Source organism: Hetaerina americana, unplaced genomic scaffold (genome assembly GCF_022747635.1).
Source record: "Hetaerina americana unplaced genomic scaffold, ioHetAmer1.1.p SCAF_15, whole genome shotgun sequence".
Classification (NCBI taxonomy): domain Eukaryota; kingdom Metazoa; phylum Arthropoda; class Insecta; order Odonata; family Calopterygidae; genus Hetaerina; species Hetaerina americana.
Window position 1 is genome coordinate 5,374,642 of NW_027286625.1, and position 23,856 is coordinate 5,398,497.

Below are 23,856 nucleotides of genomic sequence, written 5' to 3' on the forward strand. Positions count from 1 at the left end.
GGATGACTTTCATGCTCTGGATGCTAAAATAGGGTCTCGGAGCTGGAAAACTCTGCTGCTTATTGATCAGTGTCCAGCCCATGCACCAAAGGTACACTTGAGAAATGTACAATTACAATTTTTTTCTTGCAAATTATATTAGTGAGCTCCAGCCATGGGATTTAGGTATAATTCACTCATTAAAGGTTCATTATTAAACAATGATTGCACAGAAATTCACATATCTTCATGATTGTGGTAGGAATATAAAGGCAATCAAATGTACTGGATGATTAACATTTCGATTTTAAGGGCTTGGAAGTAAGTTAAGGATTCTACAATATATAACTGCTTTAGGAAGGTAGGATTTTATGTTAATATTGAGGAAGAAATTCCAGTTGAAGTTATTTGTGATGATGATGATTCTATGTACAGCATGTAAAAGTGATAATTTTCCTTTTCTCACGATTAGCAATTTCCGGCATTTTACACTTTTGTCTGGAGTCCCTAGAAAAGTGCAAATTAGGGGTTTCACTGTATAACAAGTTTGAAAGTTATTATCAGTGTACAAAAATGTCCTACAAGAGTGTTATTATGAAGAAGGTGTTCAACCTGTTCTTTATTTACTCTTAGATTCCAGAAGTCCTGTATAATCTTATGCCGCAGTCATTGTTAATTTTGTTTCTAATTTGCAGCTGATTTTGGGTTTTGTGCTCAAATCTCACCTGAGCAGTCGAAACGGACGACGATGGTTGGTACACCTTATTGGATGGCTCCAGAGGTGGTTACACGCAAGCAGTATGGACCTAAAGTTGATATCTGGTCTTTGGGCATCATGGCCATTGAGATGATTGAGGGAGAACCACCATACCTTAATGAAAATCCTTTAAGGGTAAGTTCCATGCCAATGATTGCTTTAAATTGTTAAGTCCAAATCATGAGGAAATCACAATAATATTGACTTTAAGACTGATGATAGGTATTTTTGGAACGTGATGAGAACGATAACATTGATGGCTTCGGTCATATTGATTCATTCAATCAAACAATATCGAGAATATTAAAGGAGGAATGTTGATAGAAAATAGTCTGCTAATTATTTTCGGATTATTTTGCTAAAAAGATTCAGAAGTTAAAAGAGTTCTAAAACAGCTACATCAAAAAGTGATGTGTTTTATCTCATACATCCCAGGACTGGATTCAATTTAAATGCCATCTGCATGCACTGAGTTTTATCGTTTATAATGAGTGGTTATTTTTGTCGTATCACAATAACAAATACAGTTTTTTATCTGTGTGTTGACCAGGTTGCAAAACTTTTTAGGTTCATTGTACAGGTATTATATGCCCCTAGAGACCAAAAAACTTTTTGAGGACTTGCTACCATATAAGGAATGTCATTTATTGGAAAAGAAAATCTTTGGGTTTGGCCAAAATGTCTGTGATTATCCTGGTGCTTGGGAGGGTGAAGGCAGATTAAACCGAAATGAGTAGATGCTGTGGTCTCTCATCGTCATCTCCATTTAATATTTAAATGAGCAAAGAAAAACTTAAGTCCACTTTTATACCGATCATCTAATTTGAGAGATGTGGGACAAAAATTCCTCTCAGGTGCAGGACTTAATTTAGCATTCAGGGAAATGGGAAAATAATGCTTTTCACATTCACAGTCTCAATTAAATAAAATCTGAAATTAAAAATACAAGTTTATTCATCTAAATCTATATTGTCCCCTTCAAAGTAATCCCCATCGACTGCAATACACTTATGCCAGCGCTTGATCCAATCCTTGAAACATTTTTTATATTCGGTTTTCGGTATGTCCATCAGTGCTTCCTGCAATTTTTCCATTACTTCCTCTCGGCTGCTAAAACGCGTTCCCCGTAATGGTTTTTTAACTCGATTGAACAGAAAGAAGTCACAGGGAGCCAAATCAGGTGAATTCGGTGGCTGTTGGATGGTATTTGTTGCATTTTTCGTCAAAAAATTACGAATAATGATAGCACTGTGCGACGGTGCGTTATCATGGTGCAAAATCCACGAGTTTTCTGCCCACATTTCTGGTCTCTTTCGGCGAATTGCTTCACGCAAACGTCTCATAACGCCCAAATAATACTCTTTGTTGACTGAAAACGACGTGGTTTTTTTGGTCTCGGCTCATTTGGTGAACGCCATTCACTTGCCTGATGTCTGGATTGCGTGTCGTACTCATAAACCCACGTCTCGTCTCCAGTAATGATCCTTTTGATGAATGTGGGATCGGATTCAGCCTCGCAAATCATGTCTTTTGCGACGTCAACACGGTCTCTTTTTTGCATGAAATTGAGGTCTTTTGGCACCAACTTTGCTGCTACACGACGGAAACCCAAATCATTAACCACAATGTCTTGGGCGGATCCATAGGCAATGTCCTCCGCTATTTCTCTGATGGTTAATTTGCGGTTATTGACCAACATTTCTTTTACTTTATCAATTTTTTCACCGACTTTCGATGTCGATGGTCTGCCACTGCGTTCATCATCTTCGATTGACTCACGACCACTTCTGAACCGCTCGTGCCACTGGTAAACGACCGTTTTTTTTTAGAGAATCGTTGCCGAAACACTTTTCCAACATTTCCAACGTCCGTGCGCCACTAAATCCGTTTTTTACGCAAAATTTAATACAAGGTCGTTGTTGCAAATTTAAATCCATTTCTGCAATTGTAAAAAATCGCCAACACACACAGAGATAGATGTACTCTTGGCTACGTAACTTTTGCAAATGTCAAGTTATGACACTAAGATTTAAAGGGAATATCAACAACAGATGTACCAATTTAACAAAAAAAACAGAACTCAAATCGGAACGATGGGAGCGCCACACGGTGGTTATTCCGGGAACTTTTTGATCAAGGTAGTATTCCTTCCATCTCTCTTGGATCTTCCCTGCGTCAACTATTACCTTACCCGCCTTATCTCTAACTGCTATCGTTGATCTCCCTTTCTTACTTCCCGATAAAGGTTTAACTTTGCTGTACAGTGCACCGATTTCACCCTTCCTCTGCAGACTTTCCATATCCTCGCACTGCGTCTTCCACCATGCTTCTTTTGCTTTATTTGTTGCCCGCCTCAATTTATTGAGGCGGGCAACAAATTTACCCGTACCAATTTAACAAAAAAAACAGAACTCAAATCGGAACGATGGGAGCGCCACACGGTGGTTATTCCGGGAACTTTTTGATCAAGGTCGTATTTATTTGGTAGTAGTGTACATCCAAAACTACCTCAACTGGTAGATTACCAATCGTAATAATCCTTGTCAGGAATTGTTTTAAGATATGCTTTGTGTCATGTGTAGTTCATTTATATTTATGTCTACTTTTCTTGCTAAATGTTTCATATTTTTAAGTTAAGCTTATTATCAATTAAATATTTATCCTACAATTAGTCTATGCCGACGCTTTTTCATTGTTGTTGGTTTTATTACTTTGTGGCCTTCTGTAATGAAATCGTGACTCTGTTTGCAAAGGTATGGCGAACGACCTATGATTACCCAGTTAGACACATGCAAACAGCTATATTTTTACTAAGGGCTTACACTCTCCAAACACAACATTAAACTTGAAGATTGTTTTCCGTGATGTTTATATAACAAAATAAGATTTAACAATCACACAAACGAGGCATGGATGCAAACACAGTGACAAAGACGATGTTTTTAGTTTTGAAATGGAGCACTAAACAATGAAATATGTTCTTATCTTTACATTTCAAATATCCTAATCCAAGAACTTGATAGAATAAATTTATTACAAAAATGAAACTACATTCATGGGAAGATGCCAAATTTTTCCTGCTGAAGGTAAGCTTTGCCTTTTCTCACCTAGCATTAATAAAACCCTTGGTTTATCAATGAATATCCATGAGTGTACTCTCTCAAAGAAATGATTAAATGTTCTTGTGACCAACATATATAATTCACTCCTGCCATGGCCATTATCCTTCTGTTAGTTGTCTCACTTCTAGTACTGGAATTATGGGGTTGCAATATGGCATATGTAGAATACACTTCTTGTGCCCTAAATTCGGGGGCCAAAATAATATCTCCCTTTGCACCCATTTGCTGCCTAACGGGTTTGAACACCCTTCAAGATGGCATCCTCCCTAAATCTGACCGATTTAGGTGCCTAATTGACGAGTCTGGATGCAGGTTTACATAAGGGATCCATTCTGCAAATCTTTATATTGCCCATGATTATTTTTGACTCATGATTAGAACTCAAGTATGGGGATTAAAATAGACTTCTCAGGGGAGTGTTTTCCTCAGCTAATTAGCCACCAGGTTACATAATATCTGCTCACCTCGGTAAAATCATTTGCAATTCCATAATTGGTGTGTAACTCCAAAGACGCAATATATCTGTGCCAAATGATTTTTAGTATTTAGATGGATTTGTTGTCTTTAATCATCTTTAACTTGAATTCAGTGTTGTGTAAAAAATGGCCAATGGGAAATGATGTGGATAATGTATTTAAACGTACATCTAGCTATGAGACTACCGTAATAGGAGCAGATAGTTATAGGGTGGCATCCACCAATTTCAAGCTTTGTTTTAAAGGAATTTCATCACTCAGGTAATATCTTGGTGCTATAATCCACTGTATGGAGATCTTCATGTCATATTTGAGGTGAATATGAAGACTAGCAAAAATATTGAGGCATGAATGATAGGGGCACATTAACATATGAGGAATTAATAACTCTGTTTATTGGTGTTAAAACAACCTTGTCCATATCCATCTAATTGAACAACAAATGGTTAAAATATATTAGAATCCTCCGCTCCAGGACTTTTTTAAATTCGGTATTCCAACTTTTTGCACCCAAAAGTCTCTGGTAACAGATATTTCCTTGAGTTAATCCTTTTAATTACTTATAAAGCAAATATCTCACCATGTGGGGGGCTAAGTTGATCAAGATACTTAATACATAACTTTATATAAGTGATGATAAATATGATTAAAGGACCAATTGAATCCTTGGAAAATAATGTAAGGATTAGTGATGGTTTTTTAATTTTTTTCTCCTTTACTCACACCCCCCTGTGAAATGGTGTGCGAACTTATTCTATGTTTTTTTTCAGTGTTTAGCTCCTCTTCACCAAAGATGGCTAGGTTTCTATACCTTCAATAAATGGGCAGGATTATATATATTTTGCCTGGGCTGTGTAGTCTCTTTGCATGAACAACAAATTGTATGCTTCACCTACAATCTATGTTACTGTTGTTTTCCACCAGGCTCTATACCTGATAGCAACCAATGGGAAACCTGAAATCAAAGAAAAAGAGAAACTGTCTGCCATGTTCCAAGATTTTCTTGACCTGTGCCTAGAGGTAGAAGTTGACCGAAGATCCTCAGCCTCAGAGTTGCTCAAGGTAAATGTTTGCAAATTATGTTTTCTTCTCATAACTTGAGTCAATATTTATTTCATCGCCAGTGTTAAGAAGTAATTTTTGTTTATGTTGAAGGGAATCAGGAATTCTAATGGCAAATGGTCATAGAATCTGTAGATTTTTCTCATTTTGTCAGTTACTATGCATTCATTTTCCTCTCCTCTAAGTTATGGATCTACCAAATTGACCTGAGGTTTAAATTTATATACTTAGGTAATTTCCAAGAAACAGCTGAGGGAAATGGGATTTTTTTAGACCCTTTAGGTGTATTTTATGACATATGTATTTTTTTGTCCTTGATTGTTGTATTGAATTTTATTTTTAGGAAATGTGTAGCAAATGTTTACCGCATATCGACATATATAAAAAATGTTGTGGCTCTCTGTTGTCAGATAAAGATTAGCACGTTTAAGGAGTAGGCAACCCACGTGACAATATCTCACTGTGGAAAACGTAAATAATGTTATTAAATATATTTAAAATGTTAGTGGTTTTTATCATTTTGTGTGGGGAAATGATGTGTTCTTTCAATGCAAGTTTTGATAGAACTATTCATTGTGCCTCCAATAAGGATTATACTATGTCACACTATGTAAGAATGTTACTTGCACGAATGAATTGCAAATAATTCACGAATACTATTTCATCACATTACGAATGAATTAACTAAATAATTCACAAATGAATTGTAAATGTGTAATTTTTCTTCTTTCCTTGTCAGTCTTCTCAATATTGAGCGGCACAGATGTGCATATTGCAAGTTATAAATGAGTGAATGAATTTGACAGAATAATATTTCATCATATGAGTTAATCTCAAAAGCCTTCAGCATTTGAGATTTGGGTGTGAAGTACGATGGGAAAGGTAAAATGGAGAGAGATTTAAACCAATTAAGATTGAATAACAGAATGTGGAGACTGGATCATTGGAAGAAATCCAAAGAAGGTAGGATAGGGAGCATTTAAATTGGGGATAGAATGTTGAAGACTTGTAGAAGGGAGAAAGTTAGGCAAACAAGGAAGGCAAAGAAAAGTATAGGCATGCTGATCAGAATGTATGCAGAATCGAAGAACAGTTGAGTGGGGTGACAGGGTGTCTCGATAGAATAAGCAGGAAATGGAGCAATGTTCAGCATGTGTCCAAAACATATCTTATATGGTAGAATACCAGTTAATAAAATTAATCAGTAATATTATTAGCATACTTAATCGGTAATAGATTCATTTAATGTCAACCCTAAAAGTTATGGGGAATCTATTGTGTTAAATATTCAGAATCTAGAATTTAACAGCAGTAATATTTTTGTGTGGTAATACAAGCTTATGTAGGATGGCCTTATATTTCAAGAGGAACCAAAAAAGAGTTATCCTGAAATGATTCAGCCTTTGTATACCTTTAATTCAGGCCATTATAGAGAAAAATAACATTACTACGATAATATGAAAATGGGCTCAGTGCTGATGGAGAAGATATTTGAATGATAGGCTTCCATGGATACCACAGAGAATCTCTTTGATGCTTGAAGTTGTATTTAAAAATGCTATAATAGTCCCGATGATGCTACAGGGTAGTAAAACTAGTTGACAGTAATAAATTCTTTCCTCTGGAAATGCCAAGTCTTTTTCATACTTTGTTCATTTAAACTTGATTGTGTTAAAATTTCATGCTTCTAGCTTTTACATCCATAAAGTCTGTAAAGTGATAGCCTTAATTGGTTTTGCCGATTGATTTACTGTTTTTTGGCGACAATTCTTGTGATTTTTTTTATTAAACTGATGACATTACTGTTACTTTGCATTTGTTTTATGGGATTCTGGTGGTACACTCCCTATAAACTGAAAAGCTAACAATTTAATGTTTTTTCTTGGTTTCTTGAATTATTCGGGTCTTGCAAAGGTATGCCTTTAGAACTTGTTACCCCGATTGTCATTGGTGATAAAAAACTGAAAGGTTTACCTTTGTCCTTTACAGCACCCTTTCCTCAAGAATGCAAGGCCACTGGCGTCTCTGACACCTCTCATAGTTGCCGCCAAAGATGCTGCAAAGAGTCATTAACGGATCCCTTCATTCTTCATCCAAGAACTCATGATTCCTTGGCTCCCATCCAGTCCTGATTTTTACCCTGGATTTGGTTCCGATCAACAACTTTTCCCCTCCGCAATCCTCATTATTTTTTTCTAACTTTAATGCAATGATTAGGAAGAAATAGTCACCCTTTCACGTGACCAAACTAAAGGCACCTAGCAGCAAAAAAAAATCATTGCTTGATTTGCCATGGTGAAGGTTTTTAACTGACCTATTGGTGATAATTACCTATAGCAGCACATTGAGCTAGCATTTGACCAAGGTGGGTAACAGTGGTATCTTTGTCTAATGGTGACCATTTTTGCATAATCTAATGACATGCTTAATAGACTTACATGATTTCATTGTTTGTTTGATAGACATTTTTAATGGCAGCATTAGTTGGGTCCTTGGGTGGACTAGAATTGGAGGATGTTGTGAGAGTTGGATGGGAAAAAATCATCGTGGATGGTGAATTGTTTCCATTAATTCCCTTGTTGTTTCACAGCCTTTGTCTCTTCCTAAGTGAATGAAGTTGGTTGCAGTGTAGGAATGGTGTGATGTTGTAAGTGGTGAGCTGACAGAGAGAGAGAACTGTGTTTATCTCTTCTACAGGAGAGCTATACTCTTCCTGTTCTGATGGAGTCCATTATGGGCCATTAATCTTGTAGCCGTGTGCCTGATTAATTCTTAATTACTGGTTTCTAAAAGTCATGGAGGAGAAATTATATATATAAATTATATAAATAGAGTCATAATGTATAGTTTGCAGATGATATGGGAAATGCATAATAAACTAATGTTTGAATTTTTCAGAGGACAAGGATAAATAAATGAGAGATATAGTGTGTGAAAGAGACAATAGATTTATATCTTTCGAGAGAACATTTTTTACCCAACATGCTCTCTGGAGTGACCATGCAAATAAGTTTGAAATGAGTGTAAATAATGAAGTATGTGTACGCACATACTTGTAAATACTGAATTTTATGGATTATAGCAAATTAAAATTGTTTTCCTTTGTTTATGAGTTTGGGTTAGATTAAGGTGCCTCATGCTTGTTAAATGTCTCTTCCATAGAAGGGTGACCCAGCCGATGCTAACCTGAAGAGTTGACCGTGTTTAGGTGAAACAGGTTATAGTCATCAGTTAGTGCTGAGTTTTATGATGTCCTGCAATTGGCCATTGTGTATTTGCTAGTAGACGACAACTATTGGCATTCTCCAGTTCACACAGTGAGGTCAAGGCTGTGAAAAGAAAATTCAGCCGTTATAACTGAAAAAAAAGGTTAAACAATCTTCCTGTGCTTCCTCTCTAAACCCTTGACTCCCTTACTTAAACTCATCTCTCAGTGAAAACCTTTGCTTAAATACTTCTTATTGACAATTATTTGAAAAGTATTCTGTCATACTCTATAGCTTTCCATTAAGGTGCTTCTTCTGTGATGGCGCCTTTCTATATTTATATGAAATAATGCTTTGTTTTTTTTAAAAAATTAGATCATTGCTTTGTGTAGGCTTGGTAGAATTGATAAAACAACTGAGTATATTTCGAAGTATTAAATACATTACATATTATTAGATATATTATCTTACATATCTTGTTTTATTTTCATTTGAGGATATATTCTTGAGCCTGAAAGGTAAAAGAATGCTATTGTTGCCGACAGTGAGTGTAGAAATTCATCAAATGGTTCTGTAAAGACTGTTAATTTTAGAATGATTTTATCATATAAGTTGCCAATTTCTTGTATATCATAATCATATTTTAATGGCTTTATCTGTGAAGGTATTAAGTTCATGTGAATTTCTATGGTGGCTATTAACATTTTAAATGTAACCTAGGTGAATCACTCACATTATCAAACTCTACCAAGCTATTCTATTTCGAGAAATTTATGACAAAAGTTCTGGTGCTATTGAATTCCCTTTTAAATTGGTTTACCTTATTTGTTTTGTTTATTTTCCACTGATCCTTCCTTTGAACCTTTCGCCTTATCCTTTTTATAGACAATGATCATGTATAAATTCCATTTCGATGTTTTCATTGTACAGGTATTCCTTCTTTTGACAAATGGGTTATTTTTATAAGGGTTAATGCATTTTTAACTTGGAATTCTCCTGAAATAATTTGGTTTACTGTTGAGCAGTGATTTCTTCTCGTGGTGTGTGGTTTATTTTAATAAACTTTTTCAATTGGTGTTGCTTTGCATGACTGATTTTTTAAAGATTGTATACTATTGTTTAGAGTAAGGTTTGATGTAATCAGGGGCTTTAAAAGATTTTTTTCTGTGGAATATGAAGTAGTAGGAGTGTGAAATGGGTCACAGGTTAAGGTGATCTGCTTTATTTTGTTGTTGTGACTGACGTCTGTAGTAATAAAGGGCACTCAAGAAAAATATTACTGCATTTTGACATGATCCATAATGCACTTGGTTGCACTCCATAGTGCATAATTATCAAAATTTCCAGATCTTCTAGTTTCCTTGAAATTTACAGATTATTAATCATTTTAATTTTCATGCTCATGTCATGTACATGCATATAAGTCGTTCAGTTTTGTCTCATGAACTCATTTTACAATTTGTAGTTTTTTAATCATCAGAAATAATGGCTTATAACATTCGAACTTAAAATAAGTGGATTCCTTCATACATGTGTACGTAATTGTTTAATGCTTAAAAAAAGTATAAGGCAAATGACTGTAATCCAAAATCCAAATCATGGGCAACTTCATTGGATTCTTCTTCAAAGGTATTTGTTTTTGATGGCCTCTTGCATTAATAATGTGTGTGCATATCTTACATGTTTAACCCCATGACTGGGATTAGGATAATTTGATGAAATATGAGAATGGGTTGTGTATTTTCTCATTCAGTGATAATTAGAAGGCAGCTTTATTTTTTAAATGAGAAGCTCTCCTTGCCATGGTTACTGCATGTCGCACAACTTGGAATTGCGAATAGTGAATATTTGAAATGTATTTGGTATTATTGTCAAGCTCTAATTACCCAATCTCCAGTTATCTGTGGCATCTTTTCCGTTGGTTGCAGCAAGAGGCAGTCCCTCACATCTCACTTAAATATTGGCAGCTAATGATATTTTTAATCCATTGAAAAAGTCTCTCCTTCCATACTCTCATAATTTTCTCACCTACCTCATTATTCATGTAGTCGCACTTGATGATTCTTCTGCAAAATTCCTTCATAATAATTTGATCCAAGAAAGTGACTGTGCATTCTTCTTCAATCAGCCATATTATTTTCATTTCCCTTAGAAAGTTATTAAAAACGATGTTTCTACCTTAGCTACTATGTGCATGAAGGCGTAGAAAGAAGCTATATGTGGTGAATATTTTGGAGAAGAGAATTTGGTGTTCTTGACTTGTTAGCTCTGAGAGAGGTAATTGGATTGTAGTGTGAAAGATTAGCAAATGGGCCAACAGGCAACTCTGTGGGACCATCTCAAGTGTTTCGTAGACCGTTGTCCATGATATCTTGATTATTATCTGCTTTTGTGAGAGCTGCTTTAGGCCTTAAAGAAATCATCAGAGAAGCAGAGCACATGAAACCTGTTCTTAGTTTATTTTGATTACTAAGGTTAAAGTTCAAATCTGTTAGGCTGTTTTTTTATTGATCTATTTGAATTTTGTGTAATGAGCACAATGATTTTATAAATTATTTGAAAACTGATTGGCAGACCTATGTTAAATGATAAGGAAATTTAACTCCTCTGAAGTTTGTAACCGATGAAATTATGTGCTTAAAAACTATTGCTATGTTAAAATTATCGGAACAGTGTGAATGATGAATAGAAAACAAAATGCCCATTGCTAAATGATGCATGTAAGACAAAAAGTGCGCCTGAAAATATTCCAACGTTAATCTAAGAGTTGTTTGAATTCATGACCCTCTGCCTAGCAGCATAGTTAAAGACTCTGTTGGTCGCCATCCAATAAACCTTTACTACTTACTGTATAGGGGGAACCCAATCATCCACGGTAGCTGAAGGGAAGGTACCAATTGCTAATTGAAAATGGTGACTAGTCTGATATTGTCGAATCAATTTGGATCTCTTGGTGCATCATTGGTGTTCTCTGTAGGACCTCTCATCCTATATATTTTCAACATCAGGGAGTAAATTTATAATTTTCATTTGATACTAATATCCAGCCATTCTTTAGGGTCGTACACATGATCAGTCCAAACACTTGGGCATTATGAGTTAGTGCAACGTTTTGGATTTTTGTTCTGAAATCTGTGTGGTCCTTATTGTAGTAGTAATTCATGTACTGTTGTTTGGACATGATTTTCTGTATAATTTTCCAATAATTTTTTTGACGAACCAGCTGGCTTAATTCATTAAAAAAAATTTTAGGTTCAGGTCATATGCCTCATCTTGAAATGACTCCAGTTTTCAATTGATGATAAGGCTTCTTTACAGAACTCAAATTTGGTTAATTTTATCATTGAATAGGTTTTAATTTAATATCTTTTCTGCACTCTCATCAGTTGTACAATGATTTGAGATTTATAATGAAATGTAGGGTTTGCAAGATGCTTGTAATAGTTGCTACTATTTTTTCAGTTTGGCCTACTAATTTACATTTTAACAATTCTAGTGTTTTCTCAAGTCTTGAACAAGACAAATTGTAATCCCTGGTCCAAAATCTTTTCATACAAAGTTATCTCTCAGAATCGCCTTCATTCATATAGTGTGCGTATTTCTTAAGTTTATTACTGAGGGTTATTTGGCAGTATTTAGTGGAGAATTGGGGAATTAACAGTTGGGCTGATGTAATAATCTGCTGCTGAAGTAATACTTAATGTTCCAGTAATTCCAGGTGTTTTTTATTCTTATATTGAACAATTGTTACATGGCATGCAGCATGGCAAGGTTATGGTAACTGAAACATCACTTAATACAAAACTTATCGTATTTTGTTTTGCAATTGAAATTTGTCATCAGTTAACTTAGCGCTGAAATACTTTGCACTCAAATGTTTCTAGTGGAAGAAAAAAAGTAATTATAACAATGAATTATCAGTGTGCCTCTCCTAATGTTTTCATTGCTGTTTTCTAGCTAGGTGTGTGTCAAAATGCAATAACATTTTTCTGTGTGACCATAACATTTTTGTCAATGTTCCTTGTATTCCATTGGCTTCTCCTTCACCCACTTTGTAGGTAATTTGGCTCTTAATTAGTATTTTTGAATTCTGGTATTTGAATTTTTGTTTTAATTTCCTTCACTCCTAAAGGAAAGATATTTTTGTACAAGATTTTCCCCTTATATTTTTTGTTGTTACTTTTTGCCGTCTTATTTTGAAATTTTTATCTACGTGGAGATTTTCATAGCTGTAGAGGTATTTCATCTGTAGTCTCGAGTATAAAATCCTTTGCAACTGCTCATATTATGTGAAAAAAAAACTAAACTACTTTTGAAACTTAAATGAAACAACTGTGAATCAAGGACTAGCCTAGAATCCTCTTAACCAGATGGTGGCCATTATGAGCCATTGGATATGATATTTCTTTGAAAAGAGCTTTACCTTTTGATGGCTTAAACTGTAGAACTAAATAACGAAGGATGTACCTAAATAATTTTTCTTGATTTAGGTACATGATTTGTTGACCCATCTCATTTAAATGCCTTGTCAAATGAGTAGTCATGTTTTATAATTTATCTTCACAGTAATGCTTTGGTTTTGTGAGTGGTATGAAAGTTGGTAACCCCTATTATGTAATCCCCTCAAATATATTCCTGCCCAGCCGGTACAGTATTTTTTTTGACAGCTAAACAACAAATGGGACAGCAGTATTTAAGATTTTGGGCTGCTATCGCCCAATGTTATGTGCCTATTATTTTTTTGATTGACCATTGTGGTCTAGTGAGATGATTGTTGTGTATGTAACAATGCTTCATTGTGACCAAGTGAGAGGTTCCAGGATGACAATACATGCGTAATAATTTGTTTTCCTGATTGTTAACTGGAGCATTTAACATGCATGTATTGCACTCAAAAAGGAAATTATCGCAAGTTTTCCCTTGTCACTGCTGTGTTATCACTAATACCTTAAAAGCTTAACACTGAATTTGGTGGCATGCCTTTGTTTGAAAAGAATCATCTGATTGTGGTAGAAGAGAGTAGATTTTTTTGTGATGTCGCCACTGTGGACCATCTTTTGCACTTTCCGTCTTCCTGCAGGGTTGTGATGCAATATGAGCAGGTTTTATGGTGATAAGTGACGGAATGCTATCATTTGTGTACATCGACTTGTTAGAAAGTTTTTCATTGGTGCCTGTCTTCCTCGATACTTGTGGAAGTAAATTTACTTCATTTCACACTGGTCTTATGTAAAACTGAAGGGGATGGTGTGACTTAAGTATTTTAATTTTACCCTTAAATTTCTCTTTCTTTTATTTTCAACTTCCCACTGCTATTGACCCTGAAATTGCCAAATATATGCTTTTATTATGATCTCATGGTAATAACCTGATTTGATTTTGGTAGGTTGAAAAAAAAAGGGTTGTACATAAAAGTTGTCATGGTTAGAAAACCTGATTATATCTTGTTGTTTTCTGTGATTGCAACTGAGGAAAAATGTGGGATGTTGGTTGGTAATTGTGAGCTTATAATAGACAAGTGGTCTTGGGGCAGTGTTGGTAAGCATGTCTGTCAAGTGTACCTAATGTGAAAGTTTTTTAGGAGTGGTGGTGTTGCTTAAAACACATCCTTCACTCTCCTCCATGTTTATTGTTTTCTCGTTTGTTTCTTTAACTCTGTTTTCATACTTCTGTGAATCATAACCTTTTGAGTCGTGTGTCCGCAATTTTGTATGCACATTGAGATAAGTAAAAGTAATTGAGTAATTGATGAAATGTTTTCTCTTCCCATCTTACTCCACTCCAGCATGTAATTAAAGGTTGAAGTCAACAAGTAATTATTTGTTGTGGACTTATTAAGTGCAGAACCTTAGATTGTTCTGCAATGATGCTTTTCTTGACATGGTATCCATTTTTTAGAAACCTATTGGTCGAAGAAAGAAATTTTCCTGTATTAATTACATAGTAAAGAAACAGGAAATGCCTCGTATAACTGTTATGTAGTTATATAGTAAGCAGTAATGCTATTGAAAATACTTGGGATAACAGCTCTAATATGAGGACAAAATGTTGAATTTTATGTTTGGACAGAAACAAGTTATCTCGTACATCTAACAGTTATAGTTTCTGCTTTGCTGATCCCTAAAAATTACTAAATTAACCAACACAACATTTAAACCTTTTTTCCCAGGTATAAATAATGTTCAGAATTACAATGTGGCATCTTCAAACTTGAAACATTTGCTTTACAGATTGCATACTTTCTAATACAAGGATATTTTTCAAACAACTACCGTCATCTCTAGGTCAGGCTGGGTACTTATGGGACCACCCTCGTATGCCTGGTGTAAAAGACTTCCACTGAGTAACACCCGAGACAGTGTCATACTTTTACTTCTTGCATTTTTAGCACTTCACTTATTATACTATTCAACCTTTTATTCTCCTTTATCCTCCGTACTCGTCTCTGATAATCTCACATCATTTTGCTCATGTAGGTGTAAGGTTTAGATATTGATCATCGTTTCACTTAATGTTAGGTCTTGCTTTATGTCTTTTAGATTAATGTTCATCGACTTATCTCTTTTTATCTGTTATATGGCTAGTGTTTTTAGAAAAGTACAAAGAGAAAACTTGAATGCCCCCATAAACGTTTTCAATTTATTTTAATATTCCGATTTATTCTCATTGTTTTAATGCCTCATTTAATGGTTTTCAAAATTGAAAACCCTATGGTCACGTGCATGAATACACCCATTTTTGCATAACGTATATTTTATTGGCAGTAGGACCCTGATGCAAACTACATAGGGATCCCTTATGGGTAGTGTTAATGCTGACAAATGGATGTATGCGGGAGTATGAGGAGAATCATAGTATATTTTGCACTAATTATCAATAGCTTTCTCAGGTCAAAATAATTCCTAGTAGTGTCATGATTGCAGGAAACCAAAAATGAAATTGTTCTCCACTTGGTTAACACATCTGAGCTAAAAAATACTAAATCTGGTAATACGATTGCATTTTATTATTATTATTAAAATTTACATGTGCAGATAGACAGTGTCAGGTGGCACACAAGTCCCAAGTAATCACAAAAGATAATATATAAAATCAGTCAGTAAAACAATAGTACTTTTAATGGAAACTTCTAAACACAAATCTCTTTCACGAAACAAGAAAATCCCCATCTCATTAACATCAATCAATCAGCGAGAAAAAAAAGATGAATTAAAAGTAAATTAAGCTGTTACATATAATTTTACACCACACATCAATCAAATTATTACATAAATTCCATGCATCTTTTTTTAGAAGTATGCACTCTGTTAGGAATGGGCTCGAATAGTTTGTTTATGTCATAGCCTTTGACAAACAATTAGTCATTTGACACAACTGCTAACAAACTAATGTTAAAATGAAGTACACTTTTGTAATGTAATTATATAATTCCCTATTTTTATGTGGATAAGATCTGAAATCACCTTGGTTGATGGTGAACATGGTATTGTTTCCTCCTTTATCAATAGATGATTTTTACCATAGCCAGAGGTTGAAATATCTAGTTGACTTTTGTTGTAGCCTTTGGTTAGTGATGTGGTTGAGATATTGAAAAATTTCTGCATGTAAGCCTTTGCCATGCATGGTTTGTATTCCTGTTAAACCCCTAAAAAATTAATTTTCTTATAATAACAAATATTAAAATCTATGCTCGTTATGAAGATGAAATTATCTCTCATAAAAAATTCTGTTGCACCTTGTATGAGTTACTCCATTGTTAAGTCCTTGCGCCAGTCTTGAAATTATACTGATGAAATTTCAGTTGGTCACATTAAATTAATATAATTAGAAAATAAAACTACACAATAGAGTTGAGACAAGATATAAGTGATGAGTCTTAGGTATTTTATGATCATGGTGCTATTGTTTTATTTCTAAGAATATTTTTGCTTAATTAAAAGTTAATGTCATCCTAAATTATTCATTTAACAAGTTACTTTTTACAATTTAAATTTGAGGTCCAACTCTTAGCCTTCAAGAATTTGAATGTAAGATCTCTTACGTTATCTGGAATATATTCTATGAATTCAAAAATATTATTAAGAACTTATTTCAAGTTTCGTAGGTTTGATCGAGTGGAGATATGGAAATTTCCTTTCTCAAAAAGTTTCATTTGCATACAATACTGAATCATTTTTGGGTAAAATTGGACAATTGACCCAATGTCACTATTTGAATTTTATTATATTTTTGGTATTTTAATGTTGACACAGGGTTGCAACATTCTTATTTTTACAAAAAGAGTTTTTTAATCATTTTTACGAAAAAGTTCAGGCAAGGTATTAATGCTTGAAGATTTGTGAAATCCTTTCCTTAAGTTTTGACGCTTTTCCATTTATGATAGGTACGTACAATAATAGTCTATACATCATTATGTTGCAATAGTTATCTGAAATATGGCACATGAACCATTCATTGATAATCATGAAAGAGTGCCTACTCTCCGAGCTATCGATAAATGTATTCAATACTGCGTAATTATCCAAAGAAGAAAGGAATCAAACCTATGAGACTTGTAATAAGTAGGCACACGCTTATTTATCCAACGGACTGGATTGTGAAATACCCTCATTCCCACCAAACTTAAGAGAAAAGGAGAATATGAGATCCTAACGCTTCAACTCCCGATAACCGAGGGGTCTGTTTACAGAACCACCACAGGTCACGCAAGCTGCTACAGGTAACAAAGCAAATTTCTTGGTAACCCAATTCTGTGTTTTCGCGGATTCAAACTCCTCTTCCACCTCCTCAATAGCGAACATCCCACTCCTTAAGTTCTGGCGTCACACGAAATTATTTCCCGTATCGGAAACTGGAAAGTGTAGGTTCAACACGAGCTGGATAACTTCCGCATTCATTAAATCTGTATTAGTGTGGAAAACCTTTGGCTACAGAGAGACTGAAAATAGTCGGGGGTAATCCAAGTATAATCACCCTACCATTCGGACGGAGGACGCCTAGTTTGAATACGATGCTTGATTTTTTTCCCTTCGTCATTTGGGACCCTGTAAAGCAGTTCTCAAGGGGTTAGCGAGCGTGTGGGTTTGGAAACCGGCTCGTAGGCGATTTTATTCGAGAAATGAATTTTTAAAAAAGCTAATGAATTTCGAACAAGTTTATTTCGAGAATCGAACGATTGAGTAATGTTATTTTAAAATACATTTCTCCCCAGTTTAATTGTAAAAAAATTCACACTGCATAAAACATATCTTTCAAAAAAATAATGTGGGAGCGACAATTGAAGAAAAGTGTTCCGAGTGCCTTAATTCCGTTGTTGTGTTGATCCTTCCGCACCATGTCAACAACGGCACCCTTGCAGCGAGATTTTGAAAAAAGGAGCATTAAGCAGCAGCTCAAGGCGTAGTAGCTCTCGTTGTGATGCACTCGTGATCACGAGCGCTATCGGGGAATGAACCTTCGCGTAATAAAAACGCCTTAGCGATTTTCATTTATCTTCAACTACACAAGAATAGAATCAAACCACTTTCCATTAGTGCTACTAAATACGATACCGCACGGTAGCTAAGATTGCCAAGATGTTCTGAACGATATCATCATAAGTTATTCGAGGGAAGTGAATGTTTTGGAGTGGTATTGGAACATAAAAAATGCATAAGTAATTTTTTTCTGATGATATTGTTCAACATTGTTTGAAATGTTTTAACTATTTTTATGTCGCATTTCATTTTTTATAACAGACTTATTGTTCTTATTAGTTAATCTACCAATTAAGGTAGCTTTTGGATGGTTTCCACGCCGTACGCAACTACGCTCCATATCAAAGTTTTAACGAGCTTTTTGTTGACATCCTTACTCAATGTCCCTGTCATCATCCCTTCTTGCGAAATTCTTCTCCTTACGTCCTTACTACTTTGACCATATTGGTCCAAAACCCTTCTGAAATGCGTTAACTGTTCCACCTGCTCTAGTTTTTGCCCTCCTCTTTTAATGTTAAGCTTAGTCCATGTATTTCTGGAAAATCGCATAACCTTTGTTTCATTAATATTGATTCTCATCCCTTATCTGTCGAACTGAATTTCCAATTCACTCAGAAATGCTTGCAATCCCTTGGTTGACTGACCCTGGTTAATCTAAAGCTTGGTCATCAGCAAACCTAACTGATTTTACGAATTCTCCGGCCACTTTCATTCCTACGTCCAGTTCTTCCCATGCCTCTTTAATCGTTTCCTCCACATATACATTGAAAGGCAATGGTGATAATGGAAAACCCCGCCTTACACCGCTCCATCCGGAATCCCTTTCCCCCACTAGAACCTGACCAGTCTAAGACATGTACAGGTTGCGCATTGGCAAAGTCTTACCTTCAGTTTCCTTCCTTATAGATGCTACGAATCAGTCCATATAGACTCTTTCTCCCACAATTTCCTAAGCCTTTTAGTAGTTTCGCAGGAATTTTGTCCACCCCCACGGCCTTATTTGATTTCATCTCCCTGATGCCCTTTCTATCTCATCGGCGAGGTCGAGTATGCCTGTACCTGAGCTTTCTGCGACTCATTATTAACTTTTAACACAGTTCTTCCCTTATTACTTCCTGATAGTGTTTTAACCTTCTTCAAGAGCGCACCAATTTCACCCTTCCACTGCAAACTTTCCGAAACCTCGCACTGAGTCTTCCATCATGCTTATTTTGCTTTATTTGTTACCCATCTCAATTTCTTATTTTTCTCTTTGTGCTTCCTTTTGCCTAACTTTGTGTTTACACTCATCCATTTACTTCTCTCATATATCTCTCTAATCATCTCATCCATAATCCGTGGTTTCCTTGCTCTTTTCACAATAACAGTTCCTATAGTGTCTTTTAAGGCTTACTTTTTTGATAAATCTTCAATGTTTCTAAATAGTCGTCGGCTTCTTTCCCTCACTCATGATTTTCTCTACAGCCTGCTGGTACTCGTATTTTGTCAATGCAGTTGCTTCTACGTTCCATTTCCTAACCCGCCGCTCCTGCCTTGTCTTTTTGAAACGGACACTACCCTTCATAATAACTGAATTTTGGTCAGAGCCCGCATTTATTAGACTAATATTTTAATTTTTTTGACATTATTAATAATTTTTATATTTGTTTTGAGAATATAATTGGAAGATTTTTAGTGTTAGTAAAATGAATACTGTATTAGGAGATAATTTTCCAAGATTTCGACTGCCTTGTGGAATCAACAGGGATAATCATGCATTGGGACACCACCTGCGACCTAATAATTTTCGAATTCGTCGAATTTCAACTTGAGCGAGTGAAATGAGAAGTCTTTTGCGTCGGGAAGAATCCTAAGAGTCGAAGGGTGATGCTTGTCATAATCCCTGACTCATCAGAGGTAGGACATCAGAAGAGGCTTACGTCGTTGGATCATTTTCCCAGCTCCTGGGAACATCTGGTGTAACTTTACACCCTGTTTCGAGTGTTTTTTTGTGAGTTCGGAAAACAATCTTATCGGCGATTCTATTATAGCGAAAGACATCATTCAGAATGAGCGATAGCGGTATTTTTTTTATGATTTACTTCCCACTAATGTAATGCGTATTCAGAGGAAAGGCGACGTGCTCAGCTTTTTTGTTCATCTTTCCTTTCCTTCCTTGCGATGGCAATTACTCGGAGGGAGAAGATAAAACGAAATGGATATCACTCCCACTGTCCGATATTCAGTACATAAATATTTTTTATGACTCTTATATGGAAATCCATACAATTGAAATCTTTTCCATGTAATGAGGAATTAGAAGATTACTGTTATTACCTACAGATAATACGAGGGTCATCCGGAAAGTAGTACCCGTTCGTGCCGCATGAAGTGCTGACGACGCGAGTAGCCGCTGGACGAGGTCAGATAGCTTCAGTGGCTTGTCTGCCTTCTCTGAGCCAAGTTGCGTGACGCTAGCATTGCCTGTGTTGTTTCTGTGATTGTTTACAATGTTTAAAAAAATTGAGAACGCCGCCAGTTGTGAAGTGAGGGCAGTGATTAAATTCCTCAATGCAAGAAACGTTCGCCCATGTGATATTCATCGCCAATTAAAGGAGGTGTATGGAGACAATGTAATGGACGAGTCGTCTGTTCGGCGGTGGTGTCGCAACTTCAACATGGGGAGGGGGAACACACACGACGATGAGCGTTCGGAGAGACCGTCTGTCATTACAGACCAACTGGTGAGCTCAGTTGACGAATTCGTGAGGAACGATCGGCGCGTCACAATTGATGACATCTGTGAGCATTTTCCCAATGTTTCTCGAACAATTGTTCATGAAATTGTTAAACACCATCTGCATTATGCAAAAATTTGTGCAAGATGGGTCCCTCGCGTATCTCAATGAGCTGGCGGCGAAGGACTATGCAGCAGGAATACAGAAACTTGTCACACGTTATGACAAATGCCTTAATTTGCTTGGAGATTATGTTGAGAAGTAGTTTAAAGTATCCTCTTTCAAATAAAATTTTTTATGTTTGTTAATATTTACTTTTGTGTCTTTATTTCACGAACGGGTACTACTTTCCGGATGACCCTCTTATACGAGTTGGCAATGCGTTTCGATGAAAAATCTGGTTTATTTTACGTGACTAATCTAATATTATATCGGTCATTTATTTTACAGACAAGGAAATCTATTTATTGAAGTAAGATTTCCACAGAAATAAGGAGAAGGTGAAATTGACCGAGAGAAAAACAAATGAGGAAGTACTTGGTATGGTGGGCGAAGAGAGGGGTTTGTTGGGAGAAATCCTATGGAGGCAGGAAAATTGGATGAAGGGGGTATTGACCGGCAGCGGGATGTTGAAAACTGTAATTGAGGGGAGAATGTTAGGCAAACGAGGAAAGGGAAGGAACAGGATAGGGATGTTGGACGGGATGAAGGGAGGAAGAAAGTACTCAGAGCTGAAGAGGGACCTGATGTAGAGTAGGATGTTGTGTTTTTCTGGGAGTTGCAAATTATTTAATTAGTAATTATGTCCATCCAAAAACCTACCTTAACCGGTAGATTACCTAATAATAATAATAATAAATAATAAACCACATATCATTTATAAGCTTCGATGCATTTGTGCATGGTAATATACTCGAGTAAATTGTAGTAATCTGGATCTGATGGAGGTAAAATTATCTAAATGAAAAGGAATTGATTTCTATCGAAGAAATTTATCTTTTGCGGAAATGAGCTACATTTCTGAAAAATTTGGAGAAAAATATTCGTAACTTTTTAATCTTGAAAACAAGGGATTCCTCTATAATAATTAAATATTCTGATATTTTGGCAGTGCACTCCTCAGCAGATTTAATGCTCTCCGAATGGGAATAACAATGAAACAGTAAGTATCTGTGCACGTCATAGCATGTGTTTTGTTGTAATATGACTTGTATAATGCGACTGCACAGATATGGTCTCAGTACCGTAGATATATTATAAATAAAAGTATTGAAGAGTTTTGAAGTACAGAAATGACCACCCTGATAATTAACTTCCGCTGAAATATTCATCTGATTGAAAAATGCCTGGAAAAATCGTAAATGCGTAGCTACCATTTTATTTCAACTTATCGACCGACCCATCAGAAAATCACAAATCTCAGGTACACAGACTAACTATGGTCATGATGTATTGCATTAACAATGAAATATACGCAATTATTTCGTAATTTACCCAATATTTTACCTAATGTTTGTAGATCAAATAGGGACGGAGAAATCATGAATAGTTGAAGATCTCTTAAAAATACAAATGTTACAATCTTTTCCATAAATCCTTGGTGAATTACAATTATTGGACAAGGGTACCTCACTCATTCACTCGCGTGAATGAATGAGTTACCACTACCTAAATTAGGAGGAGAAAATTCTTTCAGCGTATACTTATAAGTAGTAGACTACCGGCCTAGGGTAGGGTTTTTGATGGATCTGGGCACCACACTCTGCTGTGCCCCTAAGCCTGAACTAACATGACACAAAATATCCTTACATTTCCCGTAGTACATATTACAATAAATAATTCGTTCGCCCTAAATACTTCCCATCTCTATTCATTCACTTTCCCAGTTTTCTTCCATCAATTACGTACTGTCTTCCTTATCCTATTGCCTCTCAGTATCTCTTACATCTGCTTGTTCTGACTTCGAATTTCTCTCGACAGCCTTATCTCTTTTACTATTATACTTCATCGTTTTTTTCCCTTCCGTCCATTTCATATTTTTCTATTCACCTCCATTCCCAGATATGAAAGGCTGCCACGGTCTACCAGTACCCCACCCTCAGGGTATTTCATCAATTAAAATCTGTCATCCTTACGTGCAACTTAGGTTACCCCAAATCCCCAAGCCATCGTCCTATTTCGTCAATGCAGTGAATTGCGTCAATACCCGTACCTGCACAAAGATCTCCTCTTGATGTAAATACTTGTGAAAACTTTAAAAATACTTTCTCGTGGTTTTCAATGGTTTCCCTTGCTGCTTTTTACCACTTTGATTATTATCGTCACTATTCCATATTCCCCAAGTGCCATTTCTAATCCGCGTTGGACTCCTTGTCGGAGTCCAACGCGGACTTAAAATATGGGTTATATTCCCGGGCAAGCCTCTCTGGGCACCCTCAGCTACAGCCAAACTATGTGATTTTTCGTGTCCAGATCCTCCTGGGAAACCATAGCCGTCACAGCGAAAGGAACCGGCTCCCCTACCGTGATGTTTGAATTTAACACGCCGTCGGGCTTACTAATGGTTGAACTATACCATATTTCCACCAAATCAACCGTAGGGTCGACCACTTTTTTATGGTTTTGTGTATATCCTGTCCCCTGCCTATCTCTTCATTCTCTCATTGATCCTTGCACCGACATTGCCAGCTCCTCATAGTTCATTTCAGGCCTTTCTTTATAGTTCTCCCTCTCCAGTATAAAGGCAAAAAACCCGAGATGAAAAGGCATTTATTTCTATTGGTGAGTTTTACCTTTTAAGAAATACCACTAGACCATAATCGAAGGAAAAATGGAGCGGAAGAATGATAGGCAATCCATTGATTAGAAATAATACTTGGTGAGACTTAAAAATAAATATGGCCTTACTATGGATTTAAAATTGCAACTATTTGTTGAAATAGTCGATTTTCTTTTTCAACTTGTCTTAGCTTCCATCTCATTAATCATATATTTTAAAATTTACAATAAAACTCCTTTTTATCTTCGCCGCTTATGAAGTACCCCCCCTCCCTTCTACGGC

The 23,856-nt window shown here is 35.8% G+C and overlaps 1 protein-coding gene across 1 annotated transcript in view; it reads left to right on the forward strand.

Moving 5' to 3' along the window:
* The window catches only part of Pak (serine/threonine-protein kinase PAK 3-like protein), a 59,916-nt gene extending 45,566 nt beyond the window's left edge, over nucleotides 1-14,350 (forward strand). Inside the window, exons 11-13 of the mRNA XM_071583809.1 lie at nucleotides 675-871; nucleotides 5,259-5,396; nucleotides 7,386-14,350. Coding sequence (XP_071439910.1) covers nucleotides 675-871; nucleotides 5,259-5,396; nucleotides 7,386-7,469 — 419 coding nt within the window. The 3' untranslated portion in view covers nucleotides 7,470-14,350. The remainder of the gene's footprint in view (nucleotides 1-674; nucleotides 872-5,258; nucleotides 5,397-7,385) is intronic.
* The last annotated feature ends 9,506 nt before the right edge of the window (nucleotides 14,351-23,856 follow it).